Raw genomic sequence first — 22,133 nt, forward strand, 5'->3', positions numbered from 1 at the left:
TTATGTCTTCTTCCTAGAGCTAACGGAAATAAAGAACAAGAAATCTTCACTAGAGCAAGGCTCTCACAGGCTGAGCTGTGAGAAAGACGCTGGCTTTAAGGGGGTGTGGCCAGGGCGCAATCTACAGTCATTCCCCAGCCACACACCGTAGAGGAAGATGAATTCTTATCTGGTGCTGCATATCGGAAAAAGGTCCCGACTTTGTCCACAGACACGGGGCTCACTTGCTCCCAGCCATTTACTCTCACTTGCAGTTGATGGATCCGGAGGTCATGGGTGTGTCTGCAGGCACAACACAGAAAAAGACAGTGAGCACAACCTTACAAAGGAAAGGAAAGTAGAGGCAGAGTCAAATCTGATTTACTACACGATGACAGAAAAACCCAGTTGGCTAAGCCTTATGGTGATTGCCTAATGCAAGGGAAATGCAGAGGCTGTATTAACAGAGTTTCACACTTAAAACAAAATTGCAAGATTCGCAAACCTTGAGCAAGAGTGGCGTTTGCCCTCCTTTTGTATGAACCACGCAAATCTGTACATCAGCCCAGGTCTTTCCCTTACCAACCCCACCCCAACCTTCATAAACCTGTGACGTCAGCTAAAACCATTTCAGTGGGGTAGTAAAATGTTGTACTAGCAATTTAATCATATAACCATACTCTTGGAAATGCATTCAACGACACTTTCCTCTGGGTTCTTTGTTGAATAGCTTACTTCTCTCAGAATCACACTGGGTTACGTGGCTTCAGACCTACAAGACTACAGACAGGTTACGAGGTGGCGCCCTCTGAGTTTAAGGGCTGAAGTGCTCAGCTGGAACTGGAGCAGAAGGCAGTGGGCAGAACAGGAGGAACGGGAGGAAATGGCACATTTAATTCTATTTTAGATTTTGCCTAATTCAAGCCAGAAGTCTGAAATGGGGGACTGGATTTGAGGCTGACAGGAAGAAGGGAGGGAGGCAGGGAGTGGGATACAGTGTGCCAAAGGGGGAAAAGCCAGAAAAGGCATTTATTTTGATGAATTCAAGCAGAACAGTGGAACTTGAAATGGGTTCCAAAACATGGAAACTGACCAAGAGGTCAAACCCCTCCTGATATAACAGAGGCAGTGCTCATTAAGAAACACATCCAACAGTTCTCTTAGCTTCTCCAGGAACTTTGTGGAACAGGAAAATGCCCAGCACTCATCCTTGGAAATTCTAACAGGGCTTTTGGCTGCGTATACCCAGCACAGTGATTTTTTAAAACTATATTTTTCCTGTAAAATCACTGGGGGCCCACAAGTTCAGAACTCTTGCCACAAGAAACAAAAGTGTGCTGGTACAAGCTAGAAAAAGGAAGACAAGTTTGACTTAGGAGCAGGTTTGCACACAAAGGCTTAGAGCATCATGAAAGCATACAAATACGGAGGGCTGAAGCACATCTTGTAAATCTCAGCTCACCTTGGAAACAGATATGAGGCCCAAACGCTAAAATCTTAACCTATTCACTACTCACTGGCTAGCCCTTCTACTTAAAAATGTTTGCAAACAGAAGAACACTTTATTAGACATTTTATGATCTCTCAGTAACCAGCCATAACCTCTTTAACGTGTTCCAGTCCCTTGGATGGATGTGTCAAGAATGAGAGCATTAGCGAGTGGTCACCTTAGATGAGCTGTTCTTATCCTCCTTATCATTCTGGCTCTGCTTCCTGAAAACATCTGCTTTCTGAAAGTGCTACGTGGCACATATGTATCGTAAAATTGAAATCAACAGGCTGTGACAAACTATTAAGAATACCATGTCACCACTGCATCATGAAAACCAGGCTAGGAGGCAATGAACTTGAGTGTTATGATCTACCTATACTTCAACCAAATTACGGAAAAACACAGGTTGTCACCTCACCATGTCAAATAAAGAAATAATTAATGGGGGCAAAAAAGTATTTCCAAGATAGAAAGACAGTCATATTTTTTAAAAGGAAACGCAAATTTTCAAAATACCTTCTAAAAATAAAACATTATTTGTGAAAAGACAAAACATTAGGGACTATCATACATCATATCATATCGTATCACATAGAGAGCAGGGGAGGGAGAATAAACCACGCCTTACCTGTGCCTTAGCTTTCCTCGTGCTTCAAATTCAAAGGGAAGCTCTTCACCCGTGAGGACTTCCCGCCACTCACTAACTTTGTGAGCATCGTCAAGAAACGTTCCATTCCCTTCTGGAACTATCCCTGGACTCCCGCTGTGAGAGAGTGCAGCCCTGGAACCAAATCAGACAATACCAGCTCGTCCCTCTTTGTCACACAGAGCTGGGAGCAGAAACCCTCCCGGAACTCGCCCATATAACCTGACCACAAAGAACGACTCAAAAGGTCAGTAAGTAAAGTTACCTTCATGGTTATTCACAGCTTACTTATCTGACACTTTAAAAACAGCTGATAGCTAGGGGCGGCCGGATGGCTCAGCCGGTTAGAGCAGGTTAGAGCACGAGCTCTCAACAACAAGGTTGCCAGTTCAATTCCCACATGGGATGATAGGCTGTGCCCCCTGCAACTAAGATTGAAAACGGAGACTGAGATGCGTCCTCCACAACTAGACTGAAGAACAATGACTGATGGGTTCTGGAAAAACACACTGTTCCCCAATATTCCCCAATACAAAAAATAACTGAAAGCTATCATCTCACAGTCACTTGCCTCCAGCAGTAGAGTCTAGCAGTCTAGTACGTAGGGTGCTTTGTAAACTGAGTCACGATTTTTAAAAGTAGTATTTAAGTGATTACCTAGAATTTAACAGATCTGAACTCTTTTTAAAAAACATCTCCTGTAAAGCATTAGCATACTTAGTGGAGGCAGGGAAAACATGGTTTCCAACCAGTCGATTCTGTGACTCATTTCATGTACTTCATTACCTAAACTGGATAGATCAGCATGTATTTGGAAAGTTGAGCCAAGGTCTAAACAAGCAGAAAGTTGTTAGAGAACATTCTCACTCGGCTTAGGTAAATTCTTATTCTCCAAACTCCACCCAATTCCATCTGGAGTAAAGGTTTGTAAGATAATTCTTATGGGAGGGTGAGGGACAAAGGTGGGGTATGGGAGGTGTTTTCAAAGCAGTCTTGGAAGAAAAATGTAAAATGTTTGGTTGAATAACCATGTACAGCTTCCTTTAAAGTGGTGGCGGAGGGGACTGAAGAGGAAAGATGGAATGACTTCTCTTTCACACTTGCCACTTACATCCTTAATTTGCTTGACTCTGACTTTCAACATAATGTGCAGCGGCACCAGGATCATAATTTGGATAGTTTAGACTCAGGACCTACTTCTCTGGCTACGAGTCCACACAGCACCAGACCCTCCAACATAAATCTCAACCAGACAGCAAGTTCCTGATTCAAATAGGACCCAGGAGCTTCAAGCAGGGCCCACCTTGCTCAGCGGGGCTGGCACACAGAGCCTGTGGTGGCAGAGGGGGATCAGGGGGCAGACCAAGCGCTCCTCACCTGGTGGGCGTGGTGGTCAAGGTGGCGAACCACAAAGTGCAGCCCGTGTGATTCCTCAGAGCGAACGGGACAAAGGGCTGCCTGCGCTTGGGGGCTTTTACCTCTGCTGCGGACAAAGGGAGAAGAGTGTTAGTATCCCCAGTCTGTGTGGCAGACCCTCCCCGGCTGTTCCCACAGACAGCGCCCCCAATGGTCTCCTGTGCAAAGGGGCTGAAGGTGGGGAGAGAGAAGGTACTGCCACAGGTGTGTGGGCAGGACAAATGGGATCTCCACACATGGGGCTGCCTGCTCTGGGAAGACTCAGTCCTTCCTGCCAATGGACTCTTCCCAGCCCCCAATTCTCCCACAACTCTCAGGGGCCTTATCTCAGCAGAAGGCATCAGGGCCTAACTTGGCTAGAATACAGAGAGAGAGAGAGAGAGAGAGAGAGAGAGAGAGAAATGGACCCCCACCACCCCCAAGAAGTACAACCTAAATAGGTAACCCAAAGTGCAGTAAGATCTATCACACATACTTGACTAAACTCTGTCCAAAACACCAGTCCTTTATAAAGCCTCCTTTGTGTAAAAGTTACGCTTCAGTCTTATTCTGCACACCACAACAAAATAAAAACATTCTTTCCTATTCTCTTATAGTAATAGTCGGGTTATTTTTTCCCTCCCTGGAAGATCAGAAATATACTGTCCCAAAGTTTTTTAAATAAAATTTTTAGCTCATTTTTTGACATAGATATCACCACCGTCTGCTACAAGATACATACTATGGAAACTACAAAAGGAGCATAAAATAGGATTTCTTTTCACAAAATAGCTTCTAATCAGGGAAACTGGAAAGAGACACTGATCAATACAAGACTGTAAATAACCAAAGTCTAGAAAGAGTTGACCTAACTATAAACACTAGAAGAAATCAGCGAAGTGAGAGACCATGAGGCCAGAAACAGCCGAAGAAGGCTGTCCAGTGCCCTGCTGCCCTCGATCCGGCTGCCAGCACCACTGCCCGAGGTGTAGCATGGGACAGTGTTGTGAGGAGGGGCACCGGCTCCTCTAACCAAGGGCCTGCGGCTCCTCTACTGGCCACACAAAGAAAAGAGGAGGTGGCAGCAGGAACCACAGAGACAGCGGCAGTCCAGTGCTGGGGCCTCCAAGCGGCCGTGCTCCTGTCACACAGACAGCAGCAACAAAAGTGGGTATGGCCCCGCCTCCCTGTGGGTCCAGCTTTAAAGCACAGAGGCAGCCTGCAAAAAGACCGGGTCCCAAATGGTCTGCAGCTGTAGAGCAAAGGACATGTAGAGGTGACTGCCACCGCTGACTGAGAACACTAGAGCAAAAGTAAAATCATCTTCCAGGATGACATGTTTCCTGCCAGCTGAACAAGATGACAGGCTGCCACAAACCGTGCCGCTCCCACTTCTTGAGAAAGGCATGGGGCAGTATCCTAAGTCAGGAATTACAACTGCCTTTCAAAAAGTGATCCCTTTCTTTTTTTTGTCCCTTCATCTTCTAAAGTTTTCAGAAGTTAATACTAAAAACACTACAAAACAAACAATTTCCGGTTAAGGCAAGTTCTAGTCTAGTAATGGCAATGGCTCGGGGAAGTCTGACAAAGGATGATATGCTGGGGAAAAAAAAAAAAAGCAGTCTACAGCGTGTTCCCACAATCCGTGGTTAGTCTTTAGAGACACCCCAAATACTTCAAGAGATATTCTCTGCCTAGAATATACCCATTTCTCTTCCCAATGGCCTCAATTGGTTCCCAAGATTTGTTGGGGGAAAAAATAGTGTTCACCAAGTAGAAAATTAAGAAGTAGCTGTGAGGCTGCTGACAGGAGCAGAGGGGGAGTAAAAACTTTAAGAGCTGTCTGCAGGGGAAACAGTCCTCACTGGGGCACCCTGAAAGGCACCTCCCTCTCCATGACTGCGCTGAGAGCGCTGCTTTATTACAGCAGATAAAGCACCCAGGAGGAAAGGAAGCCAGATGTGCTTTCATATCCCACTGTGAGCCAGACTGCAGGTTTCCATTTGCAAATTAGATTTAAAAAGAACAGGTGGCAAATGGCTTTGATCACATTGTAATACAGAATAAAGTGCTAGGAATCCATATAAAGATATTCACAAGTATATTGCTTTGGAATTATATAGCCTACCCTGTTTCCCCGAAAAAAAGACGTAGGCGGACAATCAGCTCTAATGCATCTTTTGGAGAAAACATTAATATAAGACCCAGTATTGTATCATATCATATATTATATTATATAAAACCCGGTCTTATAGTAAAATAAGAGCAGGTCTTATGATTAGTTTTTGCTCCAAAAGAAGCATTAGAGCTGATGGTCTGGCTAGGTCTTATTTTCAGGGAAACACAGTAGGAAGGCACACTGCTTAGGTCCCCCAGCTCCTTGTTTTGATTACACACAGCGGCACTGACTTCAGCAGCCTGCTTCTCGGAGTACAGAAATACATGGAGTGCTCACAAGTCCAAACCCAGAACCAGGGGACAAATCTGACATCTCCCGCGTTAGGGTCCAAATCTACTGTGGACTTGCCTTTGGCACAGCACCAGAGAACAAAATTCTCAATTCCATCAAAGAGAAAGGTATTCCCTGGTGGCCTCAGGAAATCGGCATCTACTGTAGTGACCAAACCTAATTTCTTTGTGGGCTGAGAGAACCTGAAGTTCCTCACATCCAACTCTGGCTTCAAATGGCTCCAGCTGAGGACAGTTTTATCCCTTTGGACTTGTTTCACAGAGCAATTTGACCATTATAAACAGAGTAGGTTTTCATCATATATAAGCAGCTCGGTCTGTCAGAAAGGACCTGGTTTGTAAATCATAATAGATTAAAGCCCCAGACCCGCTACTAGCTAGTCATGTGAATGAAGGCAAGTTACGTGATCTCTCTGAGCCTCTCTGACCTCGTGAGGTAAACAGGAATAATGCTCTGCTTAGCCTGAAAGAGTAAAGAACTGACATAACGAAGCTCAGGGTATAAATCCATGAAGGTTCAATCATGGGCTTTCTTTGTGAGCCATCCCCAAACAACTACCTCAGTAAAACCTTCCAAAAAAAAAAACACCCCCTAGTCCTGGCCCATGCATTAATATTCTGAACTCCTGGTAAAGGAAACTCTGTTGGCCTTCCCCCCCACCCAAATATTGAAGGTCATATGTTTATTCGACATGCATCAAACTATGCCATGCCCCAGGCAGGATCTGGTGTCAGCGAAGTACAAACATAAATCATCCGATGACACGCACTCCTTCAAACAGATGGAGACACGCACCTCCTGGAATTCCAATTTCTAGGTGTTTCTGGTGTTTTCTATCATATCTACTTACCAGCCGAATTCTCAGGGAATCATGAAAGGTCACAGAGAGAAAGAACGAGCATTCTCTTTGCTATCTCCTAAGCACCTCAATTCACAGCGAAAGAAGTTATGGTTTGTGTCTAAGCAATGATTTACTGGGAAATACGTCCTCTTTTCCTGACCATGACAGTTCCTATTCCACAGAGCCCCCTGCATTACCATAAGAATGAACGTTCACTGGAAATGCTATAAACAAAGACCGGCAGCACCGCTCGATGGGGGAGGTTTCCCTTCATTTACTTGCTTTTCATTATGAGAAATCACCTCTAACTGACACTGCATGTCTGTGCATGAGACGCTGTGGAGTGGACGCCATTTCTACCGAGGGTTAAGACAGATGGAAGAGCCAGCGTGCAAATCAGCACATCCCTTCCTTCTTATACAAGGTGTCGCTCTGTTCATTAGTTGGAAATCTCTTTCTGGCTGCTAACCCAAAGTACTCCAACCTGGGTATACTCCCACTTAGCTCCCATTCCCAGAAAATTGGTGTCCAAGGCAGTTCTCAAAACAGGAAAATGAAATAAGCCCTCGCTTGGCTATACTGTACCTCTAGCATACATCTGGTGCTCTAGGTTAGTCAGACTGGCTGTGCTCCTAGTTCTAAGGTAGACAAGGGGAAGGCCTGGTAGACAGGAGAGACAAAGTTAGAGTAAGAATAAATGGAGTTAATAAGAAGACTCACCTTCAAAGCATAAGCACAAGTAGGATACATCACAAAAACAGCAAGCATCATGCGGTTACAGGGTCATTCCCTTCAGTGCTTCCTAAGAGCTAAGAAGGCACCTGATAAAGTGAGCCAGACAGTTTTGACGCTGGCCTTTATTGGGGAGGCCATGTCAAGGAAGCATGCTCCTTTTTTTTCTCAATTGGGGAAAGAAAATGTATTCAACATTCTTTTGAACAGAATGACAAGCCTTTTGAGGATTTTTAATTTAAAGCATGTATGGTCTTAAACGGCCCAGAAAAGTCGCCAACACCAATCAGTACAGATTTTAGTGCGAGTTGCTCCGTTCCGCTTGGAAAAGCAGGAGCAGTTGAATGCTAATCCCTCAGGAGACTCAAAAATTCAAGGGAAGAGTCAGCCTGTGCACCAGGTTTCAACAGTCTGTACTAAGTATTTACCTCACAGTAAATGATACCTCACAAAATAATTATTTATATTATAAATTAAACGTGGAAGTTTTTAGAATATTTATGTTTGACATTTCCATAAAATGGCCTTGTAATACAAAACTAGTAAGCTCAGTAAGGTGCCACATCATCCAGGTTTACCTGCAGAAGCTCAGCCCTTACTCTACAAGGCCAACAACTGTTATGTCAAAAGTGAGGTCATTATTTTCTTTCCCCTGCTAAAGAAAGAGTGAGAAATCAGCACTCCCTTAGGCTGAATTTCATATTAAGAATCTCTATTCCAAGGGCTCACATTGACACTGGCTTGACTGAAACATACAAATTTGGGGGGACAGTGACTAAATATTCATGAATAAGACCTGAAAGCCTGCAGTCAGTTCAACAAGGTTCAAATAGACCGACCTTCAAAACAAATGCCCCACAATTATTTTGGTAGATCTGCTGAAATAGAATCCCATGTGGTTTACTACCACCCAAGAATTTCCAATAAGAAAAGAGGTTTGGAAATTTAGGTATATTCACTTACGTCTAATTGAAAAGATCACACCTTTATAAGCCTATGTAACCATAAAAATCTGTAAGTAAATAAAAATCCGGCTTTAATTTAGCAGAGGCATTTAACATAGATAAGGCAGCTTATTAACTATAAAGAAAGAGGAAAACATTTCAAAAAGTGTGAGGGAGAGAGACAAAAGACAATCCTTCACTGGAATCCTGAAGATTAGGCCGTCCTAGAGTTCACACCCACCTCCTGTATAAATAATGTTTTTAGAAACACACTTTCTAAGACACATGACACATTACAAAGATTATTTAGAGTCTTCTGGGTAGACTTCCATATTACATTCTCTTGACACACAAATTGGGAAGGTTAGAGGAGAAACAAAAATTGAAGCTGATGATATCTGAAAAGCCCTGGCTCCTAAGCAATGACCTTGAGGCTCAGAAGCAAGAGCCTGGGAATACAAAGAGCAAGCACAGCTGACCTTTCCTTGTCCCTCCTTCTAGGAGTACAAGGCAGATAGAAAGTCCATTTATACACCCTGAAGAGAGACGAACCAGTTCAAATACTTCATACACTATGAAAATCCATCTTCCCTGTGACACGTTTGCACACCAGATGGAATATTTAAGTATTCATGAGCTATGTGAAGTCCAGCCAAGACTCCCCAAGGAAACCACACTGAAAGAGCTGGGGCTGAGTTGAATTTGAATGACAATGGCTTGTGGAACAACTAAGGACCACGCAGTTGGCCACTGCAATCTCCCCAGCTCTGAGGAAATCAGAGCTCCATGAAGCATTAAATGAGGAAAGAAAACATCGTTAACAGAGAACAAACTGACTCCTCTTTCTTCAAGAGGCTGGGCATTCAATTCTTTTATACTTTGTGAACAATACAGGGCCCCCCGTTTAACAATTTTTTCCACATGGGATCCTGCCCTCCCTCTCTTCAAAAATATAACCTAACTATCTCTAGATTGAGAAGACTGAAAAGATGTTTTTAAAAATCCAGCCCAGCAGTTCAATCAACAGGAAAGTTTTGCCGAATAAAACACAAACTGACCAACAGATGGCTGACGGATGTATATCCAGGTATACCAGCTCGCATGCAATGTTACCAGAATTTAGGAATAACCTATCACAGATCCTTTCTCTCCCACAAAGGTGAAATTAGAGCTCACATTAAAAGTACTTGGTGCCAGAAAAATGTCTCTCGTAAAGACTAAAATAGAACTATAGGACATAGTCAGAATTTCCTGTTGGTTTTTCCATAGAAAATGATGGCTCTATTTGGATTTCTCAATAAAACATGGCTCCATAGGTCAGCATTGATTTAGTCAGACATCTGTAGATAAAAATCTTACTTTGTCCAAAGCATGGAGGATCCACTGAAGAGCCCATCCAGTCTTCTGATGTGGTTGAATCGATTTCCTTGTCCTGCTTACAGTAATCTGCCATCCACGATTCCTTGGTGCTTACGTACTGGTCTAGAAAAAATTCCCCAAAGACATTAAGAACAGAAGTCGAATAGACTGAGGGTTCACGTCAGATAATTTCTTTTTCCCCCCTTTCTTCTGCCTCCCCCGCCCACTCAGGTTCAAGCCGTTGTTTCTCAGCCTAGTTGTGTAGGACACAGCTCCCTGGCCCAGGCTGGTATTATGAGCCTTGAGCTCCCCCCGGCTGAGGCAGTCAGTCACTGGTCATCGGTCGGCCGCTCACAGCAGCTCACGGCAGCTCTCACCGGCTGCCGGCCGCTCACGATGGCTGCCAGCCACTCACACTGGCCACCGGGCGGCTCCTGGCAGCCAGCAGCAGCACACAGCAAACTCTGGCTGCTCACAGCAGCCCAGCTCCAGGGAGAGCCGTTGTTCACAATCTTAGCTGTGGAGGGCGCAGCTCACTGGCCCATATGGGAATCGAACCGGCCACCTCAGCATTAGGAGCACAGCGATCCAACCACCTGAGCCCCCAGGCCAGCCCCAGATAATTTCAATTCAGCAAAATAAGCTTTTGTTGAATGCTTCACTATATGCTAGCAATGTATTAGGTTCTAAGAAAATCTTTCCCATGGAGAACCTCATACTCCACAGGAAGAAATTAATGTTAACAAAACAACCATTACCACAAAAGCATACCACAAGGTGAAAGGAGCTAACACCAAGATATAAATACAATTCCATGGGAGCACAGAACAGAGGAAGATCTCCTCTGCTTTGGCAGAAGTAGGGGGTTACACACCAAAATCCACGGGAAGCTTTGGTGCAGGGATTTTTGTCCTGGGCCGTGAAGAATGAGTAGAGATTACAGTTTACCAATGGGATTGGGGATACAAGGCCATTCCAGGCAGAGAGAACAGCATATGCAAAGATTTCAAAATAAGAACGTATACGGCACAATCAGGGAACAATGAATACTTGGATGTGACTTTTGGCACAGCATTTGGGGTAGGAACAAAGCAAAGAGGTCTACAAAAGAGAATGACTTAGTGTATGAAGAGCATGGAATCCCACGCTAAAGGACAGGGTTAGGAGACAGAAAGACCACTTAGGAGGCTGTTAAAAAACCCACCAAATTAAAGAGGCGGACATCTAGCTGCCAATTCCCCAACCTGGTTTTACTCTTTTGAGAGAACTACAATGGAGAGAGGTAACAAAATAGTTACGATGTACCACACGTGGATAAAGACCTACTATAGTAATTACGGTATTATACTTTTTAGAACAAGAATTACTAGTTTCTGGTTTTCAGTTCCAATAATTAGCTAGATAAACAAGATTTATTTAAACAGTAAGCAATCACAGCAATGTTTCTGGGTTTCAGCACCGTATTAGGAATAAGAAACTGAAGGTTAAAAAAAAAAGCTTTACCACTGGCAAGAATACCTTTTGGAAGAAATTTTTAAGTAGACAGATATTCACCAAAAATATCGATAGAACTCTTGTTTGACGTCAGCTCTTATTGTAGCTTTTCAAACTTTAAACTTGCGGTGAACAGATTATATAAGAAATAACACGAGTCAAAATAATATGGAAGGATCATAAGATCAATTTACTATTACACAGGAAATGCTACTATCCAGGCAAATGAATAAAAAATATCTGATCATGTAAAACAGTGGTTTTAAAATTTGGGGACCAACACACTTATGGTCTCATTTCACTATGCATTCTCTCCATTTTAGTCTGACATGAAATAAACCAAAGGATCTTCTGAGCGACTCGATCCAACACTGAAGAAATTTCAGAGATAATTCCAACAATGAGTGTGAGTTTTCATAGGGAAGGTAGGCACTACCTGATCGTATGATAGTTACTCTTCTTTTAGAGGATATTTATACCAGCATAGAGTGGTTCTGACTCACTACATTGTATCCAGGAATGTACATTTCAGTGTTGTCAAAGAAAGTTTCAGAACACACACCATTAGCTTGGCAACCCCCTAACCCAATGATTTTTCAGTTAGCTCAACATGGTACTTGATGGGAAACAGTACAGGCAACTTATCCTGCAAACATAGTCAAAATTACATCTTTTATGAATTGTTTTGTGAATAGCCTAAGTGAAGTGAATCTAAACCCACTTCTAGGACATTTAAAAACCCTAGTGACCAAGCATGATGGGGAAGAAGTTCATGATGGACATTTAGGTTTCCCAAGTAGTCCAAGCTCTTGTTTCATCATTGATAGCATTAACACGGGATGTCAACTCTGGAGCAATGGCTTTAGAAGAACCACGAGGCTATGTTAGGGTTTTTCAGGAAAGCAGCCCTGATGCGTAAGTGATGTCTCGAATGAGACCAAGCATTTGCTAAAAGGGGATTAACAGTCTTCCCGACAAGGGACTTATGGACAGAAATGTACCAATCTTCTAAAGGCAACTTTCCACTCACCAATTAATACTGAAGTGATATTGACATCCAAACGGGTCTTAGCCTTGGCTTGCAGCTTCAGTCGAGGTGGGTGGAGACGACTAGTTGCCTGTTGTTGCCAGGATACAGAGCATGGCCATGGCTCAATGAAGGGCTCCCAGCCTAAAAGAACACAGGAAAGAAGACATCTGTTGGGCAGATATCAAGCGTTTATAGGGGAGCACTGTTCACAAATGTTGGGCCAGGGCAAACTATAGCTTAACAGCTTTCTGTTTCTAATTTGATTTCACAATGAAAGCACCATCTTGAGCACCAGATGACCTTACAGGTGCCCACACTAGCCAGAGACTATGAGTAGAAAAGCGTGTATGTACCCCCTGACCATGGCCTTCCAGAGGCGAGAAGTTTACATGCCCTAAAGAGAGCAGGGGAACCTGTTTTTGAAACACTCAAAATGAAAAAGGAGTTTCAGGCCAAGATTGGAAAGTAGTATCAGCGGCTGAAGTAACTATTAAATTTGATTCTCCTGTTTACATCAAAAATCCATTGGCTAAACGGACAGGTATACTTGGAAATTAAGTTTTCTAAACTTTTTAACTTAAAACGTCATGTACAAAAGGCATATAAAAAACATATAGTTCAAAGAATAAAATTACTGCAAACACTCATGTACCCACTATTTAGCTTAAGCACTAGAAAATTACAAGTGCCTTTGAAGCCCGAGCGCCCCTCCCCCACCTCAATCCCCCCCCCCCCCCTTCCCACCAACCTCTCCCATCCAACTCCCGGAAACCATTAGCTGGAATCTTTAATCATTTCCTTGCTCTTCTTTATAGTTTTACCACATATGCATGCATTTCTTAAGAACTTAGTGATTAGTTTGTCCTGTTGGGGATCTTTACATAATGAAATCCAACTGCCTGTATTCTTTTGCAAGTTTCTATTTTGCTCAACATATCTTTGAGATTCATTCATACTGATGCCATGTAACTGTGACACATTTGTCTTCACCACTGAATAGTAACCCACTTAGAATACCCATCCATAATCCATCCATTCTACTGCTGAGCGACATTCACTGGATTTGTTCGTTGCTATCATGAAGAAGGCCACTATAGCCGAGTTGTGCTCATTTGCTGGTACACACAGGCAAGAGATTCTCCTGAGTATAGACACAGAAGAAGCATAATCCTGGGTTGTGAGTACACGTACACTCAATCTACTTCACTGGGCCGTGTCACATTGTTTTCCAAAGTGGTTGTACCAATTTACAATGCCAATACGAGGAAGTAAGAGTTCTATGGCTCATCTTCACCAGTACTTAGTAGTGTCACACCTAATTTTTGCCAGTCTGTTGGGTGAGAAAAATGGTATCTCACCATGATCCTTTTCAAGGCCAGTTAATTTTTAACAGTTTTCTAAATATACTCAATCAGTCATAGTTCAGGTGGTTTACCAATACAAATACAATCCAGTATGTAGCACAAAATAGGTACATCAACACTTAGTGGCCTGAATGTGTTCATACAAATTTCAAAGTAAACAACACTTGATCTGAGAAAATAAATGATTCTCAGAAAAACAGCTACCATGTGCCCTGGAAGAGTTTCTCGCAAATTCAAAGACTTGGGCCCTTATTCTAAAGTTAAACATTTTAAACAATTATAAAATGCGATTGCTACCTTTGAGTGAATCCAGAACAGAGAGGGAAAAGGTTAACCAATATAACATCAAATGTGACATCTACTCTAGAACAATCATTCAGCAGCACAACAACAAATTGAAGCTGAATTTTCCACTGAAATCAAAGGGACAATCCCTCTGAGGTCAAAGCCTCAGATGGCATTGCAAGGCTCTGTTTACTTTGTCCACACCTACTAAAAACTCTCTGAAGGTACAGTCCTTCACAGCTCAAGCAGCTCGGCCCTGGTACATGCCAGTTCCTGAATGTCAATCTGTATAGGCCCTGACCTTGGCCTTTCCAATGGCAGGAAAGAAACCTGAAAATGGCTTGCAGTATATGCAGGTTTTATGTCTCTAGGAGAAGAGCTGGCTCTGACCACCTGTGTTTTACTTTAGGGAGTAGGTACGGTAAGTTACACTTTACCAGTGACTCGGTATGCTTCTAATGAAACAAACAAGTCTGGGAGGGAGTGAGGAAGCTTGAAATTTAAAATGATTATGGGCATAAATCTCCCTTGAAATTTAGCTACTATCAGGGCCAGCCAAATGATCCTTCACTATTGAGCAATTTCATGGTCTAGAATGAGCCAAACTTCAGGATCAAAAGGAATTAACTATCGAAATTTCTATTTAAATAATTCAGTTGCAACATATCAGATATGTTTTTAGAAAAACCTGTATATTTTGTGCTTATGTAGTCGCTTGTTTTTAATCTTTTCCTGTCCTGCCCCACCCCCTTTTTCCTTCATGCAAAATTTATATAGAAATAGGCCCAGGGATATATTTGTGTTATTTTTTAAATCCCACCATAATATATGTTTAAACTGACCTGACAGAGCACGGTTATAATAATCTCCAGAAAGGGTGAAGTGGGCGTAGCCTTCAGGGCTGGTTCTCACATGCTGAAGAAAGTTCAGGCCTGCAATGAAAGCAAATCTTACTGTAACGTTTAGGCGGGAACAACCAAAACTTTCTTTTATAAACAAATCCCATCAAAGCGATGTTAGTTACAGCTAACACTGATGAGCCCGTAAGAAAGCACACAAAAATTTGATATTTGGTTCATCATGCACTTTTTCTGCATAAATTCTGATTTTTAAAAACACTGCATTAAAATATTATTCATCTGAATTACTGAGGGTTTTGGCACCCCTTCAAATGTTGTGACCGAGACAAACACCTCATTTGCCTTCCCCAGCCCCAGCACCCAGGTGTATCTGAAGTCTGTGGGAACATTAAAAATAATTTTTACCTGAATAACTGAAAAGAAGGTAGAGTGATTAAGAGTTGTCATGTCCTGATGAATATTAGCTCAAAATTTTATGCTGACCATAGAAAGGAAGAAATAGTGATGCCCTGCAGAAAGGATACTCATGGAAATAGTCCACATACCACTTAGTTTTAATCACGTGGCCCTTGTAGTTCCCAGAAGCACAGGGAAAAGGCAAACCTCTACAATGTGGAAAAGATCGACTTAAATCCCTAGAACCAAATTTTTCTTGAAGGGAAAAGAGGCTAACAAGCTCAAAACAAAGGAAAATTGAAATGAGATACAGCAGGAGAAGCTCCTTTGCTCAGAAGCCACATCGCCCACCACTTACAATGGTGCGACTTAGAATAAAGCACTTCTACCCTCGTCCCCATTCTACTGCAGACAATTCTCAGAAGGACAGGGCTTCGCCTCCTCCCTGGCCCTAAGAAGGAGACTCTGAGGTGAGCTTTCTAATAAGACTGTGTCTTTTATTTTCAAAAGATGTACAGGGTAGAAGCATTCTTTTCTGAACTTATCTTATAAATGCCTTTAATAACACTACAATCACTATAACCTTTATATACATTAAAAAAACTAAATGGAGCGATCAGGAATTATTTAGCTAGAGCTATTAATATAATTGTCAATGACAATTTCGATTATTCCCAAGCTATAGGCTGAAGGCCACATATGGCCAATAAATACACATTTCTTCAAAATACAAATAATGAAACACATATGTAAAACCACTATCTAAATGTCACCCATACCATTAAGTAGAGGAGAGCATGAATAACATTAAAAAAAAAAAAAGCCCCAAATAATTCGGCGATCACCAAAAATCTTTTCGATGAACCTGAAAATCAGGAGAACACTCACGGGAGAAGGTGAGCTCGGCGAGAGGAACGTCACAGTCCATGCAATCATCAATGAAACAGATGCACACACTCTCAGCTTTAATCTCCACGCCCGAGATCAGCTGTGCTGGCACCATCCCCTGGCTCTCTCCGCTGTTAGACGCCAGGGAAAGGGACTTCAGAGGTTCAGCATTCTTAAACAACCAACTGGCTGCCTTTTTCAATTGTCCTTCAAAGAAATTAAAAGGTGATTAGTCCTACCAGTTCCCACAGCTACGCAAGCAACTCAAGAGGAAATAGAGAAATGAAGGGTAGAGGGACCTTCTGGATAACCCAAGTGAACCCTGATCCCAGATGTATTCTTAGACAGCAAAAAGAAAAAAGAGTGTAATAACAGGAATTCTGCTTTTAAGCAATTAGAACAAGGTCCTCTTTGTTGCATGCCTTCCGCTCCAGTTGACCACACCTTCATGTTCTGGCTCAATTTGCCCCCAGAAAGCCATCCTTCCTCCTACTGTGGCACCTGCTGAAAGAGACGATCCAAACAGATGCCGCTTGGAACTCAAGTTCTAAATCTTCACTAGGTCATTTTGCATATGTTGATATGGAGATTTGTAATAGTCTCAAATGTCTTATTTTGTGCATACTTCATTTTCTCAGCCAATCACAAATTCCTTCAGAACAGACAGCAATGAGAATTGCATGTGTGTAATATACAACTATTAAATAACAGCTCCCTCAATACAACCAGATTGCTAGAGCTAAAAAAGAAGGAAAGAAAAGCAAAGCAATGCAACCCGCATACTTACAAATTACCAGAGGAACAGTGCTAAGTGGTTAGGGCATGGGCTCTAGAACAAGCTGGCCTGGCTTCGGATCCTGGCACTTACTTAACTAGATGTTGGATCTTGGGCAAGTTACCCGATCTCTCTGTGCTCGACAGCACCCACTTACAGAACTGAGATGGGGAGGAAACAAATGAGAACGTGGGAAATTCTCAGAGCAGAGCTTGGCATATAACAAAGGCTCTAGAAACAAACATTAGTTACTATTATTGTCTTCATTATTGATGGAATGAAACCTTAGTTACTAAAGAAATAAAAATTAACAAAAATCCAAAAAGCTTGAATTGTTAAAGAGTTAAAAAATAGGAAATGCAAACATTAAGAGGTATAAAATTAAACCAAAAAGCAATGATGAGTACATAAAAACAAAACTAAAGAACATAAGATAACTAGGTCCACCTTCATTTTTTTCAGAAGGAAAAAGATAATTAATGCAGACAACTACGTGGTAAGGCCAACATTTTCACACATTAATTGATCAAGAGAGTAACCTGGTACAATCTTTTTGGAAGATTTATCAATTCATGTAAACAGCCAAAAAAATAAATCTATACCCTTTGATGCAGGACTTACAATATTATTTACACAAAGGAAATACTTAAAAGATGTAGACAAAAGTTCATACCAAAACATGTTTATTATAGAATTGTGTATAATATTGAAAGAATGCAGAGCAACTGAAAATGTTTAAGTAAATTATAACATATCCTTAAGAGGTCAATTTTACAAATTGTTTACAAAATTCTAATGAGATGGGAATATACTAAATATGTCATAAATTGTAATTATTCAATAAGACTATTTCAAAAAGGCTATAAAACTATTTACGATACAATCAATATACAAAATACTACATGTATATATGTATATATGTGTCTATATATATCTATACATTCTAGAGGAATAGAAAAAGAACATAAACACAATTATAAAGACTGAAATAAAACACAACTTTTGCTGTATCTCTCTTTTTAAGCGAAAGGGGAACACAGACGGAGGTAGGGAGGTGGTGTGATGCAGTTGAAAGAACACAGACAGACCTGGCTTTCAGCCCATCCTAGCCCCTCACCAACAGATGACCTTACATAAGTTTACTTTACCCATCTGATCCGGTTTCCTCATCTGATGCGGGGATAATAATGCCTACCTCCAAGGGTTATGAGAACTCAATGAGAAGACAGAGTTAGGCATACAGGAACTCAATACGTGGCCATGACTCCCAGGATCACCACCGTTACCACTACCAGAGTAATAGCAGCTAACATCTGTAAAGCACTTGATGTGTGCCAGGCACTTTTTTTTTAAGCGCTTTGTATATGTCAAACTTCCAAAGGAAGAAGTCAGTCCTCTTATCCTCATTTTACAGATAAAGAAGCACTGACTGGTACAGAGAGACTAACTTGCCCAAGTCACTAATAAGTAGCCAATAAGTGGCAGAGTAAGGATCTGAAGGAAGCCGGGCAGTCAGCTCCAGAGCCCATATTCTGATCCACCATGAAGTACTGCTGCTGATTATTACTGACCCAAAGAAGACCACGGAAGGTCTTCAAAATACACTCCAGCTCTTAAGTCACATTGTGGGAGGAGTAAGGGAGGAAATGGAAAAGGAGTACACTATCAAGATAAAGAAGAGGTAATGGAAACACTTATTCAAATTACCTTGACACACCAAAAGAGCTTTGCGACAATCATCCATGCTGAAGCCCAGCTCCTGTAGTCTAGCCAACTGTAACTCTAAGGGAGAAAAATGATATACGATTTTTATAAATAAATTTATGTAAATTAACCCATAGACTAATTTAGGAAAAAAAGAAAAAATTCAGAAACTGGTGACTAAAACATTTCATTTCTCTAGGCAAAGTAGGTTCCTCATGGAAGACTTTTATCAAGTATACCCTGAAAATTTTAGGAGTCTTTTCCACATATTGACTATGTTTTTAAAAGCTTAAAAATGAAACTTAGTATTATCCACACAACTTTGGAGAAAAACGCAAAGTTTAAAACTAAACCTTAGCAGTATCCATAGAACTCTGGAAGAAACTGTAAAAGGAAATACAGGCTAGAGCAGGTTGGTATGGGGTGTTTTGTTTCTTTTTAAATTAAAAAAATTAGGCATAATTATGACTTACAATTATACTTAATGACATACAGTTACACTCTGAACAATTTAATAATGCGAAAATAAATCTGAGAAGTGGAAAAGAAGGAGAGTTGGGGTGGCCGGATGGCTCAGTTGGTTAGAGCACGAGCTCTGAAAAACGCAGTTGCTGGTTCGATTCCCACATGGACCAGTGAGCTGCACCCTCCACAACCAGACTGAAGACAACGAGCTGCCGCTGAGCTTCCAGAGGGGCAGCCCGATGGCTCAGTTGGTTAGAGCGTGAGCTCTCAACAGGGCTGCCGATTCCATTTTCGCATAGGATGGTGGGCTGCGCACCCTGCAACTAGGATTGAAAACGGCGACTGGACTTGGAGCTGAGCTGCACCCCCCATAACTAGATCAAAGGACAACGACTTGGCTTGGAGCTGATAGGTCCTGGAAAACACTGTTCCCCAATATTCCCCAATTTAAAAAAAAAACTTTTTTAAAGGAGAGTTACTAAGAAGACTGAGTAGGTTTTATAGTCAAACACCTACCTAAGACAGGATCCAAGGTACGTTTTGTCCCGTCTCTGATTTCCTCTCCAACTCGACCCACACCAGGAAGGCAGCTACCAGAACTGGCCTCCAAGGCCACTGCGTCCGGCACTGCAGTATTGGCTTGTTCTGGGATGGATTTTGCAATGGCAAGAAATAGCTGAACATCATTATAGGAGAGTCTGATATCCAGGGCTTGTAACTGAATCTATCAAAATTAAAAAGGAGGCAGTTTTTAAAGTTGCATTTGGTTTTATATCCACACCTCCTACAGGTACAATTCCTAATGCAAGTTTCAGAAGTCCAATAGACACTACACTAAATTTCTCATTTTGAAGACTGGGAAGATCTTGAAATCAAGCACTAATAGTCATGAGGTAAAATGTCTCAGGTAGGAGATCAAATGTTCACAAAACCGTGCCAAATAAAAACCACTAAGTTAGGAAAATTACTAAAACTAGTATTTCAGTAGGATGACTTTCATACAAGTAATCACTAAAGCAGAGGGTCAAAGAATGACTCCAGGGGAGACAGGATCACCTATTAGCGACATTTGTTAATCTGTTTTGCTTTGATCTCTTTAATATTTTAAATCTCTGAAACAAACTGACCAACCAACCAAATCATCTCTTCTTTATTCAAACATAACTTTCAATGAGTCGAGTGCCACACTATTATTTCCTAAAATCTGGTCTTCCTCAGAGATTAGCTGTACAGAGACCAACACCAGACCACTTTAAAAAATGGCATGACTGTTCGAATGTTCTGGGTATGGTGCTTTATTTATTTACTTATTTTTTAATTTTTTTAAAGGCTGAAAACCAAAATGGCTTTTCTGTCTCTTTCCTTCTCCTTTGGTTCAAATGGACTGATTAATAAGCATTCCCCCTCGACCAAAGAAATACAACGCCAAATTCCTAAGCCTTCCTTGCCTGGCTTCACCCTCCCTTGCTTCTACACCTTACAACCGCCTCACTCCACTACACACCTGCTCGTACTAGTGAGATCTTCCTGTCTTACGTTTGCTGGGCCACTCCTGCCCGACTGCACTGCTTTCTAGCATGCTCTCTGCCTATTTACATCCTACCGCTCCACACAGACAAGCCTTACCTTGAGTTTCACTCACAGTCAATATTCCTACCTACGTTCTTTCTGTAAACTTTTACGGAACTTCAGGATTACACCAGACAATTAAAAGGTCTTTTATCTTCCATAAGACTGCAAGATCTTAGGACAGAGACGATGTCATTTTTATTCTAAATTTGCTCAAGGTACGAAAGTGTTGTTAGGCTCAGCAGAGTAAATAAGTAGTTCCAGGGCAGGAAAGGGTTGGAGACTTCATCAATGTGTTATACAACAGATTTTTCGTCATTACCTCCAGGATAGGTGGAAAATCTTCACTGTTGAATGCATCCATCAATCCTGAACTATTCTGATAAGAAGAATTCCCCACTAGCTCCACTTGAATTTGTACTGGATCAACAATTGAAAGAGCTGTATCCTGCTCATTCCCGAGTCGGCATGAAAACACCTAGAGAATGAAATGCAATACAGCAAGAATTCATGTCTGATTTAGAAAGAGTCTAACCAGCAGCAGAAAAAGAGACTATCTCAGAAGCAATCAGCCCTATATTATCACAAGACCACTAACAACTGATGAAATAAATACTGTGAAGAGTGCCTGGTACTCTCACCCACCAAGAGCAAGCACAGTGGTTCCCCATAGGAAAGGCAGTTAGACAATACATAACAAAAGGCTCGAAAGTCTCACACTCTTAGATGCAAAAATCCTACTTCTTTCTAGGAAATGGCCTAAGGAAATAATGCAAAAATTCACTGAATCCTTATTTAATAGTTAAGAAAAACAATTAAGGGCAATCAAGGTTATATCATTCAATATGTATTATCTACTCAATAAAATATTTTGTAGCCATTTAAAAGTAATAAAAGACTATGGAATGCAGGAAGATAGTTACAACAGATTATGTGAAAAAGCAGCCCATTCAAATTAATACCACGCCCCCAACTTTAAGGAAAGAAACATTTCAAAATGTCTATAGAGATTATACACGTATATGGAGGGATAGGTGATTTTTCCCTCTCCTCCCCCAATTTTATGTACTATAGTTGTTACTTTCATAATTGAAAATGAATATATGAATTACTGCAGCTGAGTACAAGGTACATTGGGGTTCATTATATTATTGTTTACTTTGTCCAAGTTTGAAATGTTCTATAATAAAAAGTTTTAAAATAAATAAATTTTATTTATGAGGAGAGAGAAGGGCGGGAGGACTCACTTCCTAGGACCAAATTACTTTGCATACTCAAGAAGCGTACAGAAGAAAGCATTCATTTTGGTCTCCCTGGCTCCACCCCCTACCCTTTTTGCTTTTTTTCCTTTTTTGGCATTTTCTAGTGCTATTGAAAAACATGTGACACCAAGGTCCTTCGCTTTATTTAAAATTAACTCATTTTGCTTTCTTTATAAATTCTCC

General features: G+C 41.5%; 1 protein-coding gene across 8 annotated transcripts in view; it reads right to left on the reverse strand.

The window, feature by feature from the left end:
- The window catches only part of VPS13D (vacuolar protein sorting 13 homolog D), a 229,268-nt gene that overhangs the window by 131,809 nt on the left and 75,326 nt on the right, over nucleotides 1-22,133 (reverse strand). For 4 of the 8 annotated variants that reach the window (XM_081057696.1, XM_081057692.1, XM_081057699.1 and 1 more), the window contains 11 exons: nucleotides 21,011-21,166; nucleotides 19,636-19,843; nucleotides 18,658-18,732; nucleotides 16,176-16,382; nucleotides 14,874-14,963; nucleotides 12,383-12,523; nucleotides 9,859-9,981; nucleotides 7,409-7,483; nucleotides 3,495-3,600; nucleotides 2,100-2,252; nucleotides 147-282 (listed from right to left, as the gene is read on the reverse strand). In XM_081057696.1, coding sequence (XP_080913822.1) covers nucleotides 147-282; nucleotides 2,100-2,252; nucleotides 3,495-3,600; nucleotides 7,409-7,483; nucleotides 9,859-9,981; nucleotides 12,383-12,523; nucleotides 14,874-14,963; nucleotides 16,176-16,382; nucleotides 18,658-18,732; nucleotides 19,636-19,843; nucleotides 21,011-21,166 — 1,470 coding nt within the window. The remainder of the gene's footprint in view (nucleotides 1-146; nucleotides 283-2,099; nucleotides 2,253-3,494; nucleotides 3,601-7,408; nucleotides 7,484-9,858; nucleotides 9,982-12,382; nucleotides 12,524-14,873; nucleotides 14,964-16,175; nucleotides 16,383-18,657; nucleotides 18,733-19,635; nucleotides 19,844-21,010; nucleotides 21,167-22,133) is intronic. The other 4 variants (XM_081057697.1, XM_081057694.1, XM_081057693.1 and 1 more) reach the window with 3 other exon arrangements.

Source organism: Rhinolophus hipposideros, assembly GCF_964194185.1.
Source record: "Rhinolophus hipposideros genome assembly, chromosome: 8".
Taxonomy (NCBI): domain Eukaryota; kingdom Metazoa; phylum Chordata; class Mammalia; order Chiroptera; family Rhinolophidae; genus Rhinolophus; species Rhinolophus hipposideros.